This window comes from Dreissena polymorpha, chromosome 9, assembly GCF_020536995.1.
Source record: "Dreissena polymorpha isolate Duluth1 chromosome 9, UMN_Dpol_1.0, whole genome shotgun sequence".
NCBI lineage: Eukaryota > Metazoa > Mollusca > Bivalvia > Myida > Dreissenidae > Dreissena > Dreissena polymorpha.
The window spans coordinates 23,778,644-23,793,772 of NC_068363.1; the positions used below are offsets into that span (position 1 = coordinate 23,778,644).

At 36.2% G+C, this 15,129-nt stretch overlaps 1 protein-coding gene across 2 annotated transcripts in view; it reads right to left on the reverse strand.

The window, feature by feature from the left end:
- Nucleotides 1-15,129, reverse strand: part of LOC127845419 (deoxynucleoside triphosphate triphosphohydrolase SAMHD1-like) — an 89,956-nt gene that overhangs the window by 11,911 nt on the left and 62,916 nt on the right. For both annotated transcript variants that reach the window (XM_052376319.1, XM_052376320.1), the window contains exons 9-15: nt 15,044-15,091; nt 13,580-13,744; nt 11,351-11,442; nt 10,363-10,419; nt 7,788-7,983; nt 2,450-2,545; nt 540-644 (exon numbers count right to left, since the gene is read on the reverse strand). In XM_052376319.1, coding sequence (XP_052232279.1) covers nt 540-644; nt 2,450-2,545; nt 7,788-7,983; nt 10,363-10,419; nt 11,351-11,442; nt 13,580-13,744; nt 15,044-15,091 — 759 coding nt within the window. The remainder of the gene's footprint in view (nt 1-539; nt 645-2,449; nt 2,546-7,787; nt 7,984-10,362; nt 10,420-11,350; nt 11,443-13,579; nt 13,745-15,043; nt 15,092-15,129) is intronic.

The following is a 15,129-nucleotide window of genomic DNA, read 5'->3' on the forward strand; positions in this document are numbered from 1 at the left end:
ATCACAATTAATTTATTGATTACTAGTATACATTTGCTCATTTTTTAGCCCATTAAACTTATTTCAATAGAAGAACATTTATTAGCGCCATATTGTCAGCAACAAAAATGCTCATTTTCACTGATTTTCTTATTTCTATGAGGATTATAAGTCATAATAGAATTACGTTCTTAGTTAAAAACAAATGAACTAACAAGACGTCAATTCACAAGTACCATAATTTTGAATAATCTTCATTACTGTCCAAAAATCATTTAAAACAACAGCTGTGTTTGTGAAACACAATGCCCTCCCAGTATGTTAAGGTCACAGTGACCTTGACCTTTGACCTAGTGACCTCAAACCATGTTTGATTGTAGATCTCAATGAGAGGCATGCACATGTGAAGTTTAAAGAACATAGAACCAAGAGTTTTCATTTATGAGCAAGGTTAAAGTTTTGGGACAGACACACACATACAATGACAAACAGATAAAACAATATACCCCCTGATCATTCAATCTGGGGGCATCAAAAATTCAGTAGGTTGCCATAGAGACCTGTTCTTTGCGGATCATGACTGCCACATTGGGATTCTCCTTGCTGTAAAACCTGACGTTGTCTACTGGATTCTTTTCTTTCATTCCATAATCGAGGTTCACAAACTGCAAAATGATGCAAAATTAAATATTACCACATTCCATTTCAGGGATTTTCGGGAACAAGATAATCCCATTTCAATTACTTGAGTCTTTTGAAGGCTGGTGTAAATCTATGCCTATGCCTTTTTGATTCTGACGAAAAGCACGTTAGGCCATGAAATAGGGAAAAATTAAACATATCAATATGATTATAAATAACAGTTTACTAAATGTTCCTACGTGCATATTTAACAGCTTTCTAAAATTTATATTATAAACTGCTAGGGAATTAAATTGCTGTATAATAAACTCCATTTACCTATTATTAAGTTTATTGAAAAAGTGTGGCACATTTTGGGGGAAATTTTGGTCAGATATTTGGGGAAAAACTTTTTGCCATTGGGAAAGAGTCTGTAGGAGGCTGTAGTTTTGGGCGAAAATATATCACTGTATATTACCGGTATGTGTTTTTATTTGTGATTCTCCTTGATACGAAGTACTTCTGCCGCGTATAATATTTACAATTATTTCACTCTAACAATCAATATTGGTTCAACAAACAATGACAAAAAGCATCGAAGTTCTTCAGGAATCGTCTATTTGTGGTGATAGTAATCCAAAATTAAATTAAAGTTCTCCAACAGATGTAACAGTTACAGTGCGGACACTCTGACCCACCCAGGGACTAATAGTGTGACTACATTACGGGCTGAATTTGGGAAAACTGGGTTTAATGCATGAGGGTAAAGTGTCTCATAATAGCCTGTGCACTTTCACAGGCTTATCAGGGATTACACTTTCTGCTTTAAAGGTAGTTTTCGTTAAGTCTCCCCTTAGCACAAAATTTTAGTTTAGGTGGTAAATGTCGTCCCTGATTAGCATGAAAGTATCAACCCTGATTAGCCTGAAAGTATCAACCCTGATTAGCCTGAAAGTATCATCCCTGATTAGCCTGAAAGTGTCATCCCTGATTAGCCTGAAAGTGTCATCCTGATTGGCCTGAAAGTATCATCCCTGATTAGCCTGAAAGTATCATCCCTGATTAGCCTGAAAGTATCATCCCTGATTAGCCTGAAAGTATCAACCCTGATTAACCTGAAAGTGTCATCCCTGATTAGCCTGAAAGTATCATCCCTGATTAGCCTGAAAGTATCATCCCTGATTAGCCTGAAAGTATCATCCCAGATTAGCCTGAAAGTATCATCCCTGATTAGTCTGAAAGTATCATCCCTGATTAGCATGAAAGTATCATCCCTGATTAGCATGAAAGTATCATCCCTGATTAGCCTGAAAGTGTCATCCCTGATTAGCCTGAAAGTGTCATCCCTGATTAGCATGTGAAGACTGCAAAGGCTAATCTGGGACAACACTTAATGCACATGCATTAAGCCCAGTTTTCACGATTTAGGATCATCCCTCCTTTGGGGGTTATTGCTTGTTGCTAACCCTTATACAAGAAACTGTCGGAGACGGGTGATGTTCCCAAAGTTTTTTTTTCCACAATATTGCACTATATATTCAGATAAAAGGAAACGCATAGTAGTTGGGGCGACAAGAATTGCACTATATGTACAGTTAATGGAAAATTACAAAGGGCCATTACTCTGTGAAAAATCTTCCGACCAGAACCGTCTGATAATATGCACATCTCCTCTTGGTAGTGAAGCTTCCCATAAAGTTTAATTGAATTCTGGTCATTAATTATGCTGAGAAATAGCCCGGAAAAAAATTGTGCACGGACAGACAGACACACGCACGGACAGACGAAGCGGCGACTATATGCTCCCCCCCCAAAAAAAAATGTTGGGGGAGCATAAAAACAGTCTCACCTGAAGCACAATGTCGTTTGCTGTCATGCCTGAGCTGGCAAGTTCATCTGGGTCCATTTTGGAAACCACCTCCGCAAGTATCACAGGCTTCTCTTCCTGCCAATTATTGACCACCAAAATAGCATTAACAAGATATTGCCAAACAATATGGTCCCGTACCGGTGAAACTCCACCATTGTCAGTAATTTTATTTTTTTATTGCCATAGCAACAAGAATGTTTGACGCAGGAACAAAATGAAATGACTTGCATAATCTCAATATTGCCATCTATCCATGTTTAAAGTTTCAAGAAAAAATATGGAGAACTTTTTAATTTATCGCAGGATCCAGAAACATGTGAAGGACTGACTGACAGACAGACTGACAGCCAGACAGATGGAGTGCAAACCGTAAGTCACCTCTGGTTTCACCAGTAACGGACAATAACAGGGTGTCGAATGTTTTCAATGTTAGAACTTGAGCCTCGCTCTGGGTAAACGGGGCTTAATGCGTAAAATGTAGTCCCAGGCTAGCATGTGCAGTCCACAGAGACCAAACGAGAACAACACTTTTCGATGAACCCTGGTTTTTTCGCTAAGCAGAAACTAAATTTCACTAAAACTACAATAAAAGTGTTGTAGATAATAAGCCTATGCAGGCTGCACAGGCTAATCTGGGACGACACTTTACGCACATGCACTAAGCCCAGCTTTCCCAGAGCCAGGATCAATTGTATGACAGTGAACCAAAAATGAAAACTTAGAACATCTTTATCATTTTATTTGATTACATTTAAACATCTAACAAAAATAAATAACAAGAGCTGTCAGAAGACAGCGCACTCGACTATTCGAGTGCTTGACAGTATAACGTAAGCCATCATGGGGAAATTGTTCATATACAATAATTTATAAGACGATCTTTCAAAAATAAAAAAAAGGAAAAAAAAAAACTTTTTTTTTGGGGGGGGGGGGGGTTGAGAGGGGGTTTAATGTGGGGTGTGGTCATTTATTAGACAATCTTTCAAAAATGAAAAAAAAAAACACTATTTTTTGAGGGGTGGGGGGTAGTGAGGGAGTAGGGAGGGGGGGCAGTGAGACTGGGGTATAATGTGGGAGGGGGGGGGGGGGTAATTTATTAGATGATGTTAAAAAAAAAGACTATTGCCAAGCAATAAAAGTCCCCTACCGGCTCCACAATTGTCAGATATTCCACCGCTGTCAGAATATTTTATTTATTTGTTGCCATTTTACCAGAATTTTTGAAGTAGGAACAAAATGAAATGACGTGCATAATGTCCATATTGCCATCTATCCATGTTCCAAGTTTCATGAAAAAATATTATTAAAGTTATCGCAATATCCAGAAAAACACCATTTTCAGCAGTATTTCTAGTCTATTTGTTGCCATAGAAACCAGAATTTTTTATGTAGGAACAAAATTATATGACGTGCATAATGTCCATATTGCCATCTATCCATGTTTCAAGTTTCATGAAAAAATATTACGAACTTTCAAAGTTATCGCAGGATCCAGAAAAAAACACCATTTTCAGCAGTATTTCTAGTCTATTTGTTGCCATTGCAACCAAAAATTTTGACGTAGGAACAAAATTATATTACGTGCATAATGTCCATATAGCCATCTATCCATGTTTCACGTTTCTTGAAAAAATATTAAGAACTTTTTAAGTTATCGCAGGGTCCAGAAAAAACACAATTTTCAGCAGTATTTCTAATCTATTTGTTGCCATAGCAACCACAATTTTTGACGTAGGAACAAAATGAAATAACATGCATAATGTCCATATCGCCATCTATCCATATTTCAAGTTTTATGAAAAAATATTAAGAACTTTTAGAATTTTCGCAGAATCCATAAAAGTGTGACGGACGGACTGACGCACAGATTGACGGACGGATACAAAACCATAAGTCCCCTCCAGTGAAACCGGTAGGGGACTAAACAAAAAAAATTGGGGGGGGGGGGGGGTGGGTATTGTTTGGGTAGAATCCATTCTGGTATTCAGGTAAGTGTTGTTTTGTCAAAGTAATAATCAATTGTGATCATAAATAAAGAAGTTATGGCAATTTAAGCAAAATGTTGTTTTATCTAAGTGTAAAAGGGGCCATAATTATGTAAAAATGCTTGATACAGTGGTCTGCTCTTGTTTATAGGTTGGGGTCATGTTGGTAAACAAGTATGCAAAATATAAATGCAATATGTCAAAGGATATAGGAAATATTTGGGGTAGTATGCAAAGTTTAACATAGATTTATCAATAGTATGCATATTCTAAGTATAATAGGGGCAATATATTTTCTGTCAAAATGCTTGATACAGTCGTATGCTCTTGTTTATAGGTTAGGGTCATGATGGTAAACAAGTATGCAAAATATGAAAGCAATATGTCAAGGGACATTTAAAATATTTGGGGTAGTACGCAAACTTTAACATTTGCTGCATATTCTAAGTGGAAAAGGGGCCATAATTATGACAAAATGCTTGATAGAGTTGTCTGCTCTTGTTTATAGGTTGGGGTCATGTTGGTAAAAAAGTATGCAAAATATGAAAGCAATATGTCCAGGGACAATGAAAATAATTGGGGTAGTTCGAAAACTTTTACATTTGCACGCTAACGGAAACGCCTACGCCGGGTTGAGTAGGATAGCTCCACTATATGTATTTCATATATAATAGACAAGCTAAAAATGATAACCTTTTTAGACAATGATGGAAAATACTGAAAATGATCAAAAGCTTTTTAAAACAAGAAACAAAATTAGATTTGATTGAAAACAGCTAACAGATTTGGATGTGGGTGAAAACAGTAAACCACACTATGTGCAATTGAAAATGATATCACAATGGAGGCAGATATAAAACAACAATTGTTGAAAACGATGGATGCTCCCCTTATGTTTGCTATGAGAAACTGTAACCAAAGTGAGACATTGAGAAAATCTATTATTAGCCATGATGACCTTGACTGCAGTGACCTCAAACCTCATCAAAAGGTCGATGCAAGGTGCCTACATGCCAAGTATGTAAGAGAACGGTAAAATATTGAAGGCACTATGAGAAACTGTAACCAAAGTGTGACATTGAGAAAATCTATTATTAGCCTTGGTGACCTTGACCCAGTGACCTAAAACCTCATCAAAAGGTAGAGGTTTATGCAAGGTACCTACATGCCAAATATGTTAGAGATCAGTCAAGTATTGAAGGCGCTATGAGAAACTGTAACAAAAGTGTGACGGAAGAAAGTAAGGAATTATGGACTAACTGGCAACTATATGCTATAGCAAACCAGGAAAATCCAGAAATGCTTTTAAGTAGAGAAATTCTTATTTTTATTAATAAATTGATTATAAACCTCATAGCTGAGACTGAAAACATTTTGGATGTATTCGAAATTAATGTACCCAATCATCATTCCTGTATCAATGAAAATCGACCCAATCAACTGAACTTTTGGTGTATTCCAACCTTGTTAAATACAGCAAACACATGCAGTGTAGTGATTTCATTTCTGTTATTTTCATGACGCTATTAATGCTGATGTTAAAGTGGGTTTTTTATCCATTTTCTTTTTTTGAATTTTTAAAATGAAGAAACAGACTTCAACATATTTTCTGTCCGTCCGACTTGCCTTGCACTATTACATTCTAAGGGGCATGTTTTCTGAAAATGTCTTTACAGATGATAGATGAAATATTAATTGTTAAAATGAACATGTCTCTTCCATGTGGGCTGTTAGTTGTAGTGGCAGCCATTGTGTGAATACGTTTTTTGTCACTGTGACCTTGACCTTTGACCTAGTGACCTGAAAATCAATAGGGGTCATCTGCCAGTCATGATCAATGTACCTATGAAGTTTCATGATCCTAGGCCTAAGCGTTCTTGAGTTATCATCCGGAAACCATCTGGTGGACGGACCGTCCGACATGTGCAAAACAATATACCCCCTCTTCTTTGAAGGGGGGCATAAAAAAGTCTGATAAAGAGAGACAACTCAAAAATCAAAATGTGCATTGTTACTGATTGTTCATAGTTACATAGTTGTTTCAAAATCAATCTATTTTAAGTTGTGGCAACCTTGACCTTGGAGTTATTGACGTAATTCTTTCGTGCGACACACCGTCCAATAATGGTGAACAAATGTGCCACATGATTTTAAAATCTAACAATGCATAACATAGTAATGGCCCAGACAAGCTCATTTATGGCCATTTTTGACCTTGTAACTCAAATTGTGACCTTGATCTTGGAGATATCAACGTGATTCTTTCGTGCGACACAACGTATAATGATGGTGAACAAATGTGCCAAATGATTTTAAAATCTCACAATGAATCACAAAGTAATGGCCCGGACAAGCTCATTTATGGCCATTTTTTACCTTCAACCTCAAATTGTGACCTTGACCTTGACCTTGGAGATATCGAAGTAATTCTTTCGCGCAACACACCGTCTAATGATGGTGAACAAATGTGCCAAATGATTTTAAAATCTGACAATGAACGACAAAGTTATGGCCGGACGAGCTCATTTATGGCCATTTTTGACCTTCAAACTCAAATTGTGACCTTGACCTTGGAGATATTGACGTTATTCTTTCGCGCAACACACCGTCTAATGATGGTGAACAAATGTGCCAAATTGATTTTAAAATCTGACAATGAACGACAAAGTTATGGCCGGACAAGCTCATTTATGGCCATTTTTGACCTTCAAACTCAAATTGTGACCTTGACCTTGGAGATATTGACGTAATTCTTTCGCGCAGCACACCGTCTAATGATGGTGAACAAATGTGCCATATGATTTTAAAATCTGACAATGAACGACAGAGTTATGGCCCGGACAAGCTTGTTCCGCCCGCCAGCCGACATTCGCCAATCTAATAACCAGTTTTTTCTTAAAAAACCTGGTTAACAACAGCATTCTCTACATAGTGAACATTCCAGGACGCATTCCAACCCAGAAGTGTGATTTACACTGTCTTTTTTCACAATTTTAGGTATGAGACCGGGGCCCTTTGTTTTGGTTTGGGAAAACATGCGTTGTTTTTACTAAAATTTTGAAGTTTTTGGTCTTTGTTTTTGCTAACAAATATTCATAATTGAGAACAGAAGTGTTTTCAATATTATATTTGCCAAGGTTGAACTGTTATATATCTGGATAGATAAATAAACTAATTGTTGGAATTTCTTTATTTTATTTTTTTAAACAATTAATTGGCAATTTTAGCAATAAAGGCAGTTACTAATATTTAGGGGAAAATATATACTTTTGAGATAGGGAATGGGGCCAAAGTATGGCCCCAAATTTGACCCATACAAATTCTAATGTTACCTCCTTGTAAAGGTTGCCTTTGGGCTGTATCTGACTCACACACTTGTACAGCTTGCGAGTGAGGATGTTGCGTAGGATTTCTCTCGATCTTTCCAGTTCTGGCTCGTGGGAGTGGAGAATGCGAGAGAAGATGTCGTCAGTCAGCTGACTGAGAGCAGTCATGTCATGGATCGCTTCTGACATCTTCAGCATTTTCCTGTTGGGGGAGAATCGGTGAATGAACTAAACTGGTAAAAAAATGTTTCATTTCAACATCAACAGTTACTGGTTGCTACTGTGTATAGGACATGGTGTCCACCTATTGATCAGGTCAAAGGTGCAAACCCCACTGTGGAAGCATTCTTTATAGCATCCCATAAGGCACCAAGTACTGGTTCTACCCAGGAAACAGACTCAAAGTGTTTGAATAAGCATACATGCCATACGTCCCGGATTGTCCGGGACAGTCCCGGAAATGAAGAACTTGTCCCGCTGTCCCGGAAATCTGTCAAATGTCCCGGAATTTACAAAATCCATTTATACATGTACCTTATCTTAGGCTTAACTGCACCTCGAATCTGTGTATATCTGCAGCGTCTCCATTACAATGCCTACCCGAATAGGCAGACTACGCTATGTGTCAAAATCGATCAATTAACAGGGGTCCTGTTATCATATCGATTGTCTCACGTTCGCGGTCAAACCGAAAAGGCGGCATTGTTTAATGTGGTTGTTAATTGACTTTAATCTACTATGTCATTATTTCCCGCTGCGTAAGGGCAAAGGATAGTTGTTCACACATCTGAAGTCCAACATCGCTGAGTAAAAAATTAATAGCAGTTTATGTTCGCACGTTTAACTGACAAAGTTGAGTATAAAAGTAAGCATATAAAAACATCATCCTCACTAGTATATTATTGTCTTGTTCTAAACCCCCAGTAAACATAACGTTAAAAATAATAAGTGAATTTGAATTGCGTTCGCCATGTCAAAACGCCGGTCTTAATAACAATAACGCAGTGACGTCACCATCTATGTTTAGAACGCTTACACTGAAAACACGTGGCTTGTATCTAGTAACGGAAGTAGTAATGTTTAATTTGGCGTTAATAAATCAAGTGTATTTCGGATAGGCTTTCAAACTTTTGCAAATAACGATGCGAAACAAAAAAAAACGTACCAAAAATGCATATGTCTATAAAAATCGCTACATTTTGTACATGTCCCGGAAAATCGGCAACAGTCCTGGACAATTTAACTCAATGTCCCGGAATTGGTCTGAAAAATTATGGCATGTATGGAATAAGCTTTCAACTTTTGTTACAATCAAGCTAAAATAAATAGGTTTAAACTAAACTCAACTTGCAGTTACTGATACGACAAATATTGGAAATATTCTTGTCTCCATTTTCAGAGATCACACAGAGCCCAGTCTTTTAATATATCAAACTATGAAACTGAAGAAACTCTATCAGCATAGACATTCTTGTTCTTATTCACTATTTCTATAACAGAACACCAGTCCTACTATAAACATAAAATGATCGAAAATGGAATTACCCACTTGGAACAATCAATGAAAAGCATTTAGGGTTCAAGTCAATTTGAGGGATAGTCAAACCTCACGCTTACCCCAGAAATAGTACCGCGATTTTTTTCCTTCTTTATAAAGTACTGGAAACATCACTTTTCAATAAGGAAAAAAACTACAAATTTCCCAATTGATGTCAAAAAAAATCCCAATTGAAGGTTTCCAAAAAAAATAATTTTTTTGTCCCCTACCGGTGAAACCGGAGGGGACTTATGGTTTGTGCTCTGTGCGTCGTCAGTCTGTCAGTCCGTCACACTTTTCTGGATCCTGGGATAACTTTAAAAGTTCTTCATATTTTTTCTTGAAACTTGAAACATGGCAGAAGGCAATATGGAGATTATGCACGTCAAATTACTGACAATGGTGGAGTTTTACCGGTAGGGTACCATATAGCTTGGCAATGTCTTGTTTATTTTTTTAAATAAAATGCAACATTTAGTTAGTTTCCCTATGCAGCTCTATCGCTTGAACTTTAATAAATATAATAGTGACAACTTGACAACATTTAGTTATCAATTTCAAAGTATTTGGGAGTAAAAAATCAAATACACCAATGTCCCAAAATGAAGACTTCACGGTGCGAAGTTTCCCATTTTCAGCGGTTTTCATGCACAATTTTTCCAAATGGGCTGGTACAGGTTCTTTTCCCAATTGGGCAAAAAAAATGCTGTAGTACCACAACAAACGTGTAGGTCAATGATGCGTTAAAGGAGTCTTGGTTTGATATAAAAAAAGTAAAAATATTTCAACCAAAATAACCATAGATGGATACATCTTACTTTTATTGCTTTATTCCTCACTACTTAACATACATACATGTAATATATCTTTGTTAATTCATATTTAAGGCATCGTCGAAGTGAAAATGTGTTAATAACCAACATGAAATTGAGGTATACACAACTAAATAATTTTGCATTTGAATCTTGATGAATCATAACAATTGATCAATGTTTTAATTTAAATTAAAAACTTAATTCAACTACAACTGTTGATAATACGCACCCATCTCCACCCTTCAGCTTGATGTGATCATTGGCCAACACCAGGGCTTCTACAACCCTACAAAAAAATAAAAATATATAAAAATAAACTCGCCAAGACCAATTTGTAAAACACCTCGTAGATTTAAGCAGCTTCTTAGCAGAAATGTGACTAGTGTCGAGCATATTTCATATAAAGCAGTCGTCCAGATTGAAAAGGGCAGGCTGATTTTTTGCCAAAAGGTTTCTTTACTCTGGAGAGTTGTATACTCCATCAGTCAAATTTTCAGCATAGCATGTGTTTTATGTATACATTATACTTCACTTTCATGTAACATGTATTTTCATTAAAAAAAACATTGTGTCTCTAATTAATAAAACTTACAAGCTTCACTGTTAAAAAAATAATCTTTTGAATCTTCAAATAACATTTACTGTCTAATAATTTGTGAGCAGATCCACATACCGGTACCAGGGTTTTTTTTGGCCCGATTTTATAGCCGAAATTCGGCTATGTTCCCAATTCCAAAAAGTATACTTTTTTCCCAAAATGTGGCAAAAAATTCCCAATTTCCAAAAAAAAAAAAAAAATAATTTTTTTTTTTTTTTTTTTTAGAAAGAAGTCTTATGCGTATTTTATCTCAATTTCAATTCAAAACATCTAACAAAGTATTATAAGATTTTGTTCTTTTAATTTGAATGATTATAAAGAGTTATATCAAATTTAGTATTTCCCTAATCAGTGGACTTTTCATGTGGAAAAAAAGGCTAATGAATTTATTTTCCCAATTTCATTAAAATGCCGATAAAATTCCCAATTCCAAAGCCATGGGCTATCTTCCCAAAAAGTGGAAAAAAAACCCTGGGTACACATATTTTCACATACACATATTTATGCATATACACATGTTACATACACACATATATATATGTTCATGTACACATATGTCCAAAGGGCACAATCTTTCTGGACCTGTAAAGTTTAAGCCAAGAAAAAAATAGTAACCTACATGTTTTCTATGATATTTGTTGTCTTGTGCTGATAGGCCCGTCTATGCAGGGTGGTCCGTGTGTAGAACATGTCATAGATGTTGCCGATCTCCTGAAGTAGGCAAAGCAACCCAGTAATACCATGAATACCATTTACAAGAAAAATATGATGGAAACAACAAAATAGGCTGTACAAAAGTTGCTTGTTTAAAGAAAACAAGGCCCCTAATAATTTTTTGTGCGACCCTAAACCCTTTTTTTTTGATAACTAGTTTCTAATAATCTTTTCAATTATTGATAATATTCACTTAATTTACTTTTAAACAAGATGTGTTTGTGAAACACTGACCTTGAAGGATGACCTTGACCTTTCACCACTCAAAATGTGCAGCTCCATGAGATACACATGCATGCCAAATATCAAGTTGCTATCTTCAATATTGCAAAAGTATTCATAAAATGAGCGATTTTGGCCACATATATTTGACCTTTGACCTTGAAGGTTGACCTTGACCTTTCACCACTCAAAATGTGCAGCTTCATGAGATACACATGCACGCCAAATATGAAGTTGCTATCTTCAATATAGCAAAAGTTATTGCAAAATGTTAAAGTTGGCGCAAACCAACCACAGACCAAACAACAGACAGGGCAAAAACAATATGTCCCCCACTACTATATTGGGGGCAGAGCTCCAGATAAGGGTCGTATTTTCGTAATTACGAATTATTTTCAAGCCCGTTACGTATTTATTTTAAAATCTTGTCGTACCATTAAGAATTACAAAATCAAGTTACGAATATTATTTTTATATAGGTTCGTATCGATTTTTATTGAGTTCTTTTCGCGTATTAAAGATCTTTTTGGTGCTTATATAGAATGGTTATCGGGTTTGTTTAACAAAGCGCATTTTTTCCAATAAAAGCGGCGTGTACAGTCTATCTGTCAAAAAACAATGGCAGCGCCCGAGAGCGTCCTAAAAAACTGCAAAGCGTGCAAAAACACGCTTTTAACATATTGTACGCAAAGTGAGCCGAAGTTGAATGTTAAGAAAGACATTATAGAAAAGATCTTATACGATGTTGTTTGTTCAGTTGCCAAAACAGTCGGAAAAACTAAAAAAATCGCGACACGACGGGTCCAAACTTAAACAAAAAACATTGAACAAGTGGAAGGGACAATTCCCGTGGCCAATCGTTGAAAAGATTGAAGAGGAGACCCGTTTTAATTGTGAAATATGTAAAAATTCATCGAAGGCATGCAATCTAAGCACAGTTTGGGCATATGAAGGTATTTGAAAAATAAAATTGTATAATACTGAATAGACACTGTTGAACTCATTTAAATTAAGTTGCTTGTATTTTTAATTTGATTTTTTGCATATAAATAACCATTAATATTTATTTTTAGGTCATTTAGAAAAGTTAAGAATTATTATCCAAAACTTAGTAGTAACGTTAAGAATAAAATTTCAGAGTTAAGAATTATTTTTTTAAATCTGGTAGTAACGTTAAGAATTTTACAAAACCTTATCTGGAGCTCTGATTGGGGGACATAATAAAAAGAAAAGAATGCTGAATAGAAATTTGGAAGATATCTGTCTTTGAAATTCCTTATTGTAGTGGGCAAAACTTTTAATCAAAAACATTTACCCACCCCTGTTCCAATACCATCCTGTCGCAAAAAGGGTTACTGTCTAACTGCCTCTATTCTGTATTCTTTAAAAATGTACTTTAATATAACATAATATTGTAATTTTAAGCTTTAAAGGATAACAATTCTTTTAGATGTTCTTAGGAATAGGAAACAGAGCTCCAGCTAGGCCAAAACGGAGGGGTGCAGCACCCTCCCACCCCAAGGTCCCAGCCTGCTCACTTGGAACCCCACCATACCCAATTTTAATGTTATCACATTATGCAGGAAATTGTATTTGAAGTGTCAATAAATTAATTAAATTTTCACAGTGAAACTAGTTTTATTAAGTAGGGAATCAATGTTTTAAATGAAAATATATGTAATGTGGAAGATATTCATATATAACACATGCTTTATCGCAAATATGCGACCAGGATACAATCATCGCATGCCTTAAATAGCCCTTTTGACAAATTAGCTCCCTGTACTTTTGTCATCCTAGCAGGAGCACTGAGTAATAAAGGTTACCATTGTATGACAATGCCTAAGAGTGTGATTTTGTACATTTAGAAGGATATTAATAACCTTTTGAAATCAAACTGAAATAAACAAACCTTATCTCTGCTACAAATTTGTAACTCTCCCTCCACCTGTAGGACTCTAGCAAAGTGAATGCATCGGTTGTGGTCGAAATTGTTCTTGATTCCAAGCATGTGACAGTCACGCGCGAAGTAGTCCCACTTGTCAACATCGATTCCATTGCGCTTGTTGGCTACTACCTGTTAGGTAAGTATAATAAGACTATTGCCAAGTAAAAAGTCACCTTCCTCGCATAGAGCAATAATATAATTGTCTCCCTTTGTTTTTAAGGGATGTAATTCTTTTAAGTTTGCCTTATAGATGGTAATAAAAATGGAATCCCCAGTTTCAGCAATATTTCAAGTCTATTTGTTTTCATAGCAACCATAATTCTTGACGTAGGAACAAAATGAAATGATGTGCATAATCTCCATATTGCCATGAAAAAATATGACGAACTTTTAAAGTTATCGCAGGATCCAGAAAAGTGTGACAGACAGACTGACAGACTCACAGAGCCCAAACCATAAGTAAGGAGGGTATGACAAAGGCATTTGAGTCTCGCTATGGGGAAACTGGGCCTTATCCATGTGCCTAAAGTGTCGTCTCAGAACAGTCCTTTGCATGCTGGGAAATTGGTTGTCTGCTAAAATGTATTCTGCTGAATTTCAAAAATTAGCCTTTTCTTCGATTTTTTTCACAGAATACTATCAGAATAGCAAACAGTTTGGATCCTGATGAGACGCCACATTCTGTGGCGTCTCATCTGGATCCAAACTGTTTGCAAAGTCCTTCAAAATTCGGTTCCCGCACTGAAAGAGTTAGTCTGTGCAGTCCACACAAGCAAATCAGAGACTACACTTTCCATCTAAACTGAAATTTCAAAAAGAAGACTTCCTTTAAACAGTTAATTCCATAAAAGCCGAAAGTATCGTCCCTGATTACCCTGTGCTAACTGCACGAGCTAATCTGGGACGACACTTAATGTGCTTTAAGCCATGTTTTCCCAAACAGGCTCATCTAAAAACAAGGGTACACATCTGCAAAGCACACGATGACTTGTTTCCTACAAGTGGGAACAGTGGTCTAGTTATAGGATGCTCCAGGTTTGAATTCCGCTCAAAACGCTGAAATTTTCCTGAGCAAAAAAAATAATTCCACCAATGCTCCTCTCCACCCAGATGTATAAATGGGTACCTGTGAGGTTAATAATGTGCCCTGGCTGCATACTGTAAACGGACGACTTTTATCCCAGTGATTGTGGCTTTAAATTGTAAAAGTCTGCTGACGATGTGCCATCCAACTTTCAGACTATAAACCCCAACCTTTACGATTACCTTCACCAGTGAATATTTTGGAAAACATCAGCAATAATTTCCAATTAAGTTGCAAAAATATTTGACAACGCATTTACATTCACATTATCAAGTCTGTGGTTAAAATATTTCTCAATTTCACACCAATATGCATTGTCAAATTTGTTTCAAAGTAAGCATTACCTCATAAAGATAACTCTTTTCCTGCGGTCTTCCTTTCATAGTCCATCCCTGAAAATTAAAAATGTTTAATGAAAAAATTATGAAAT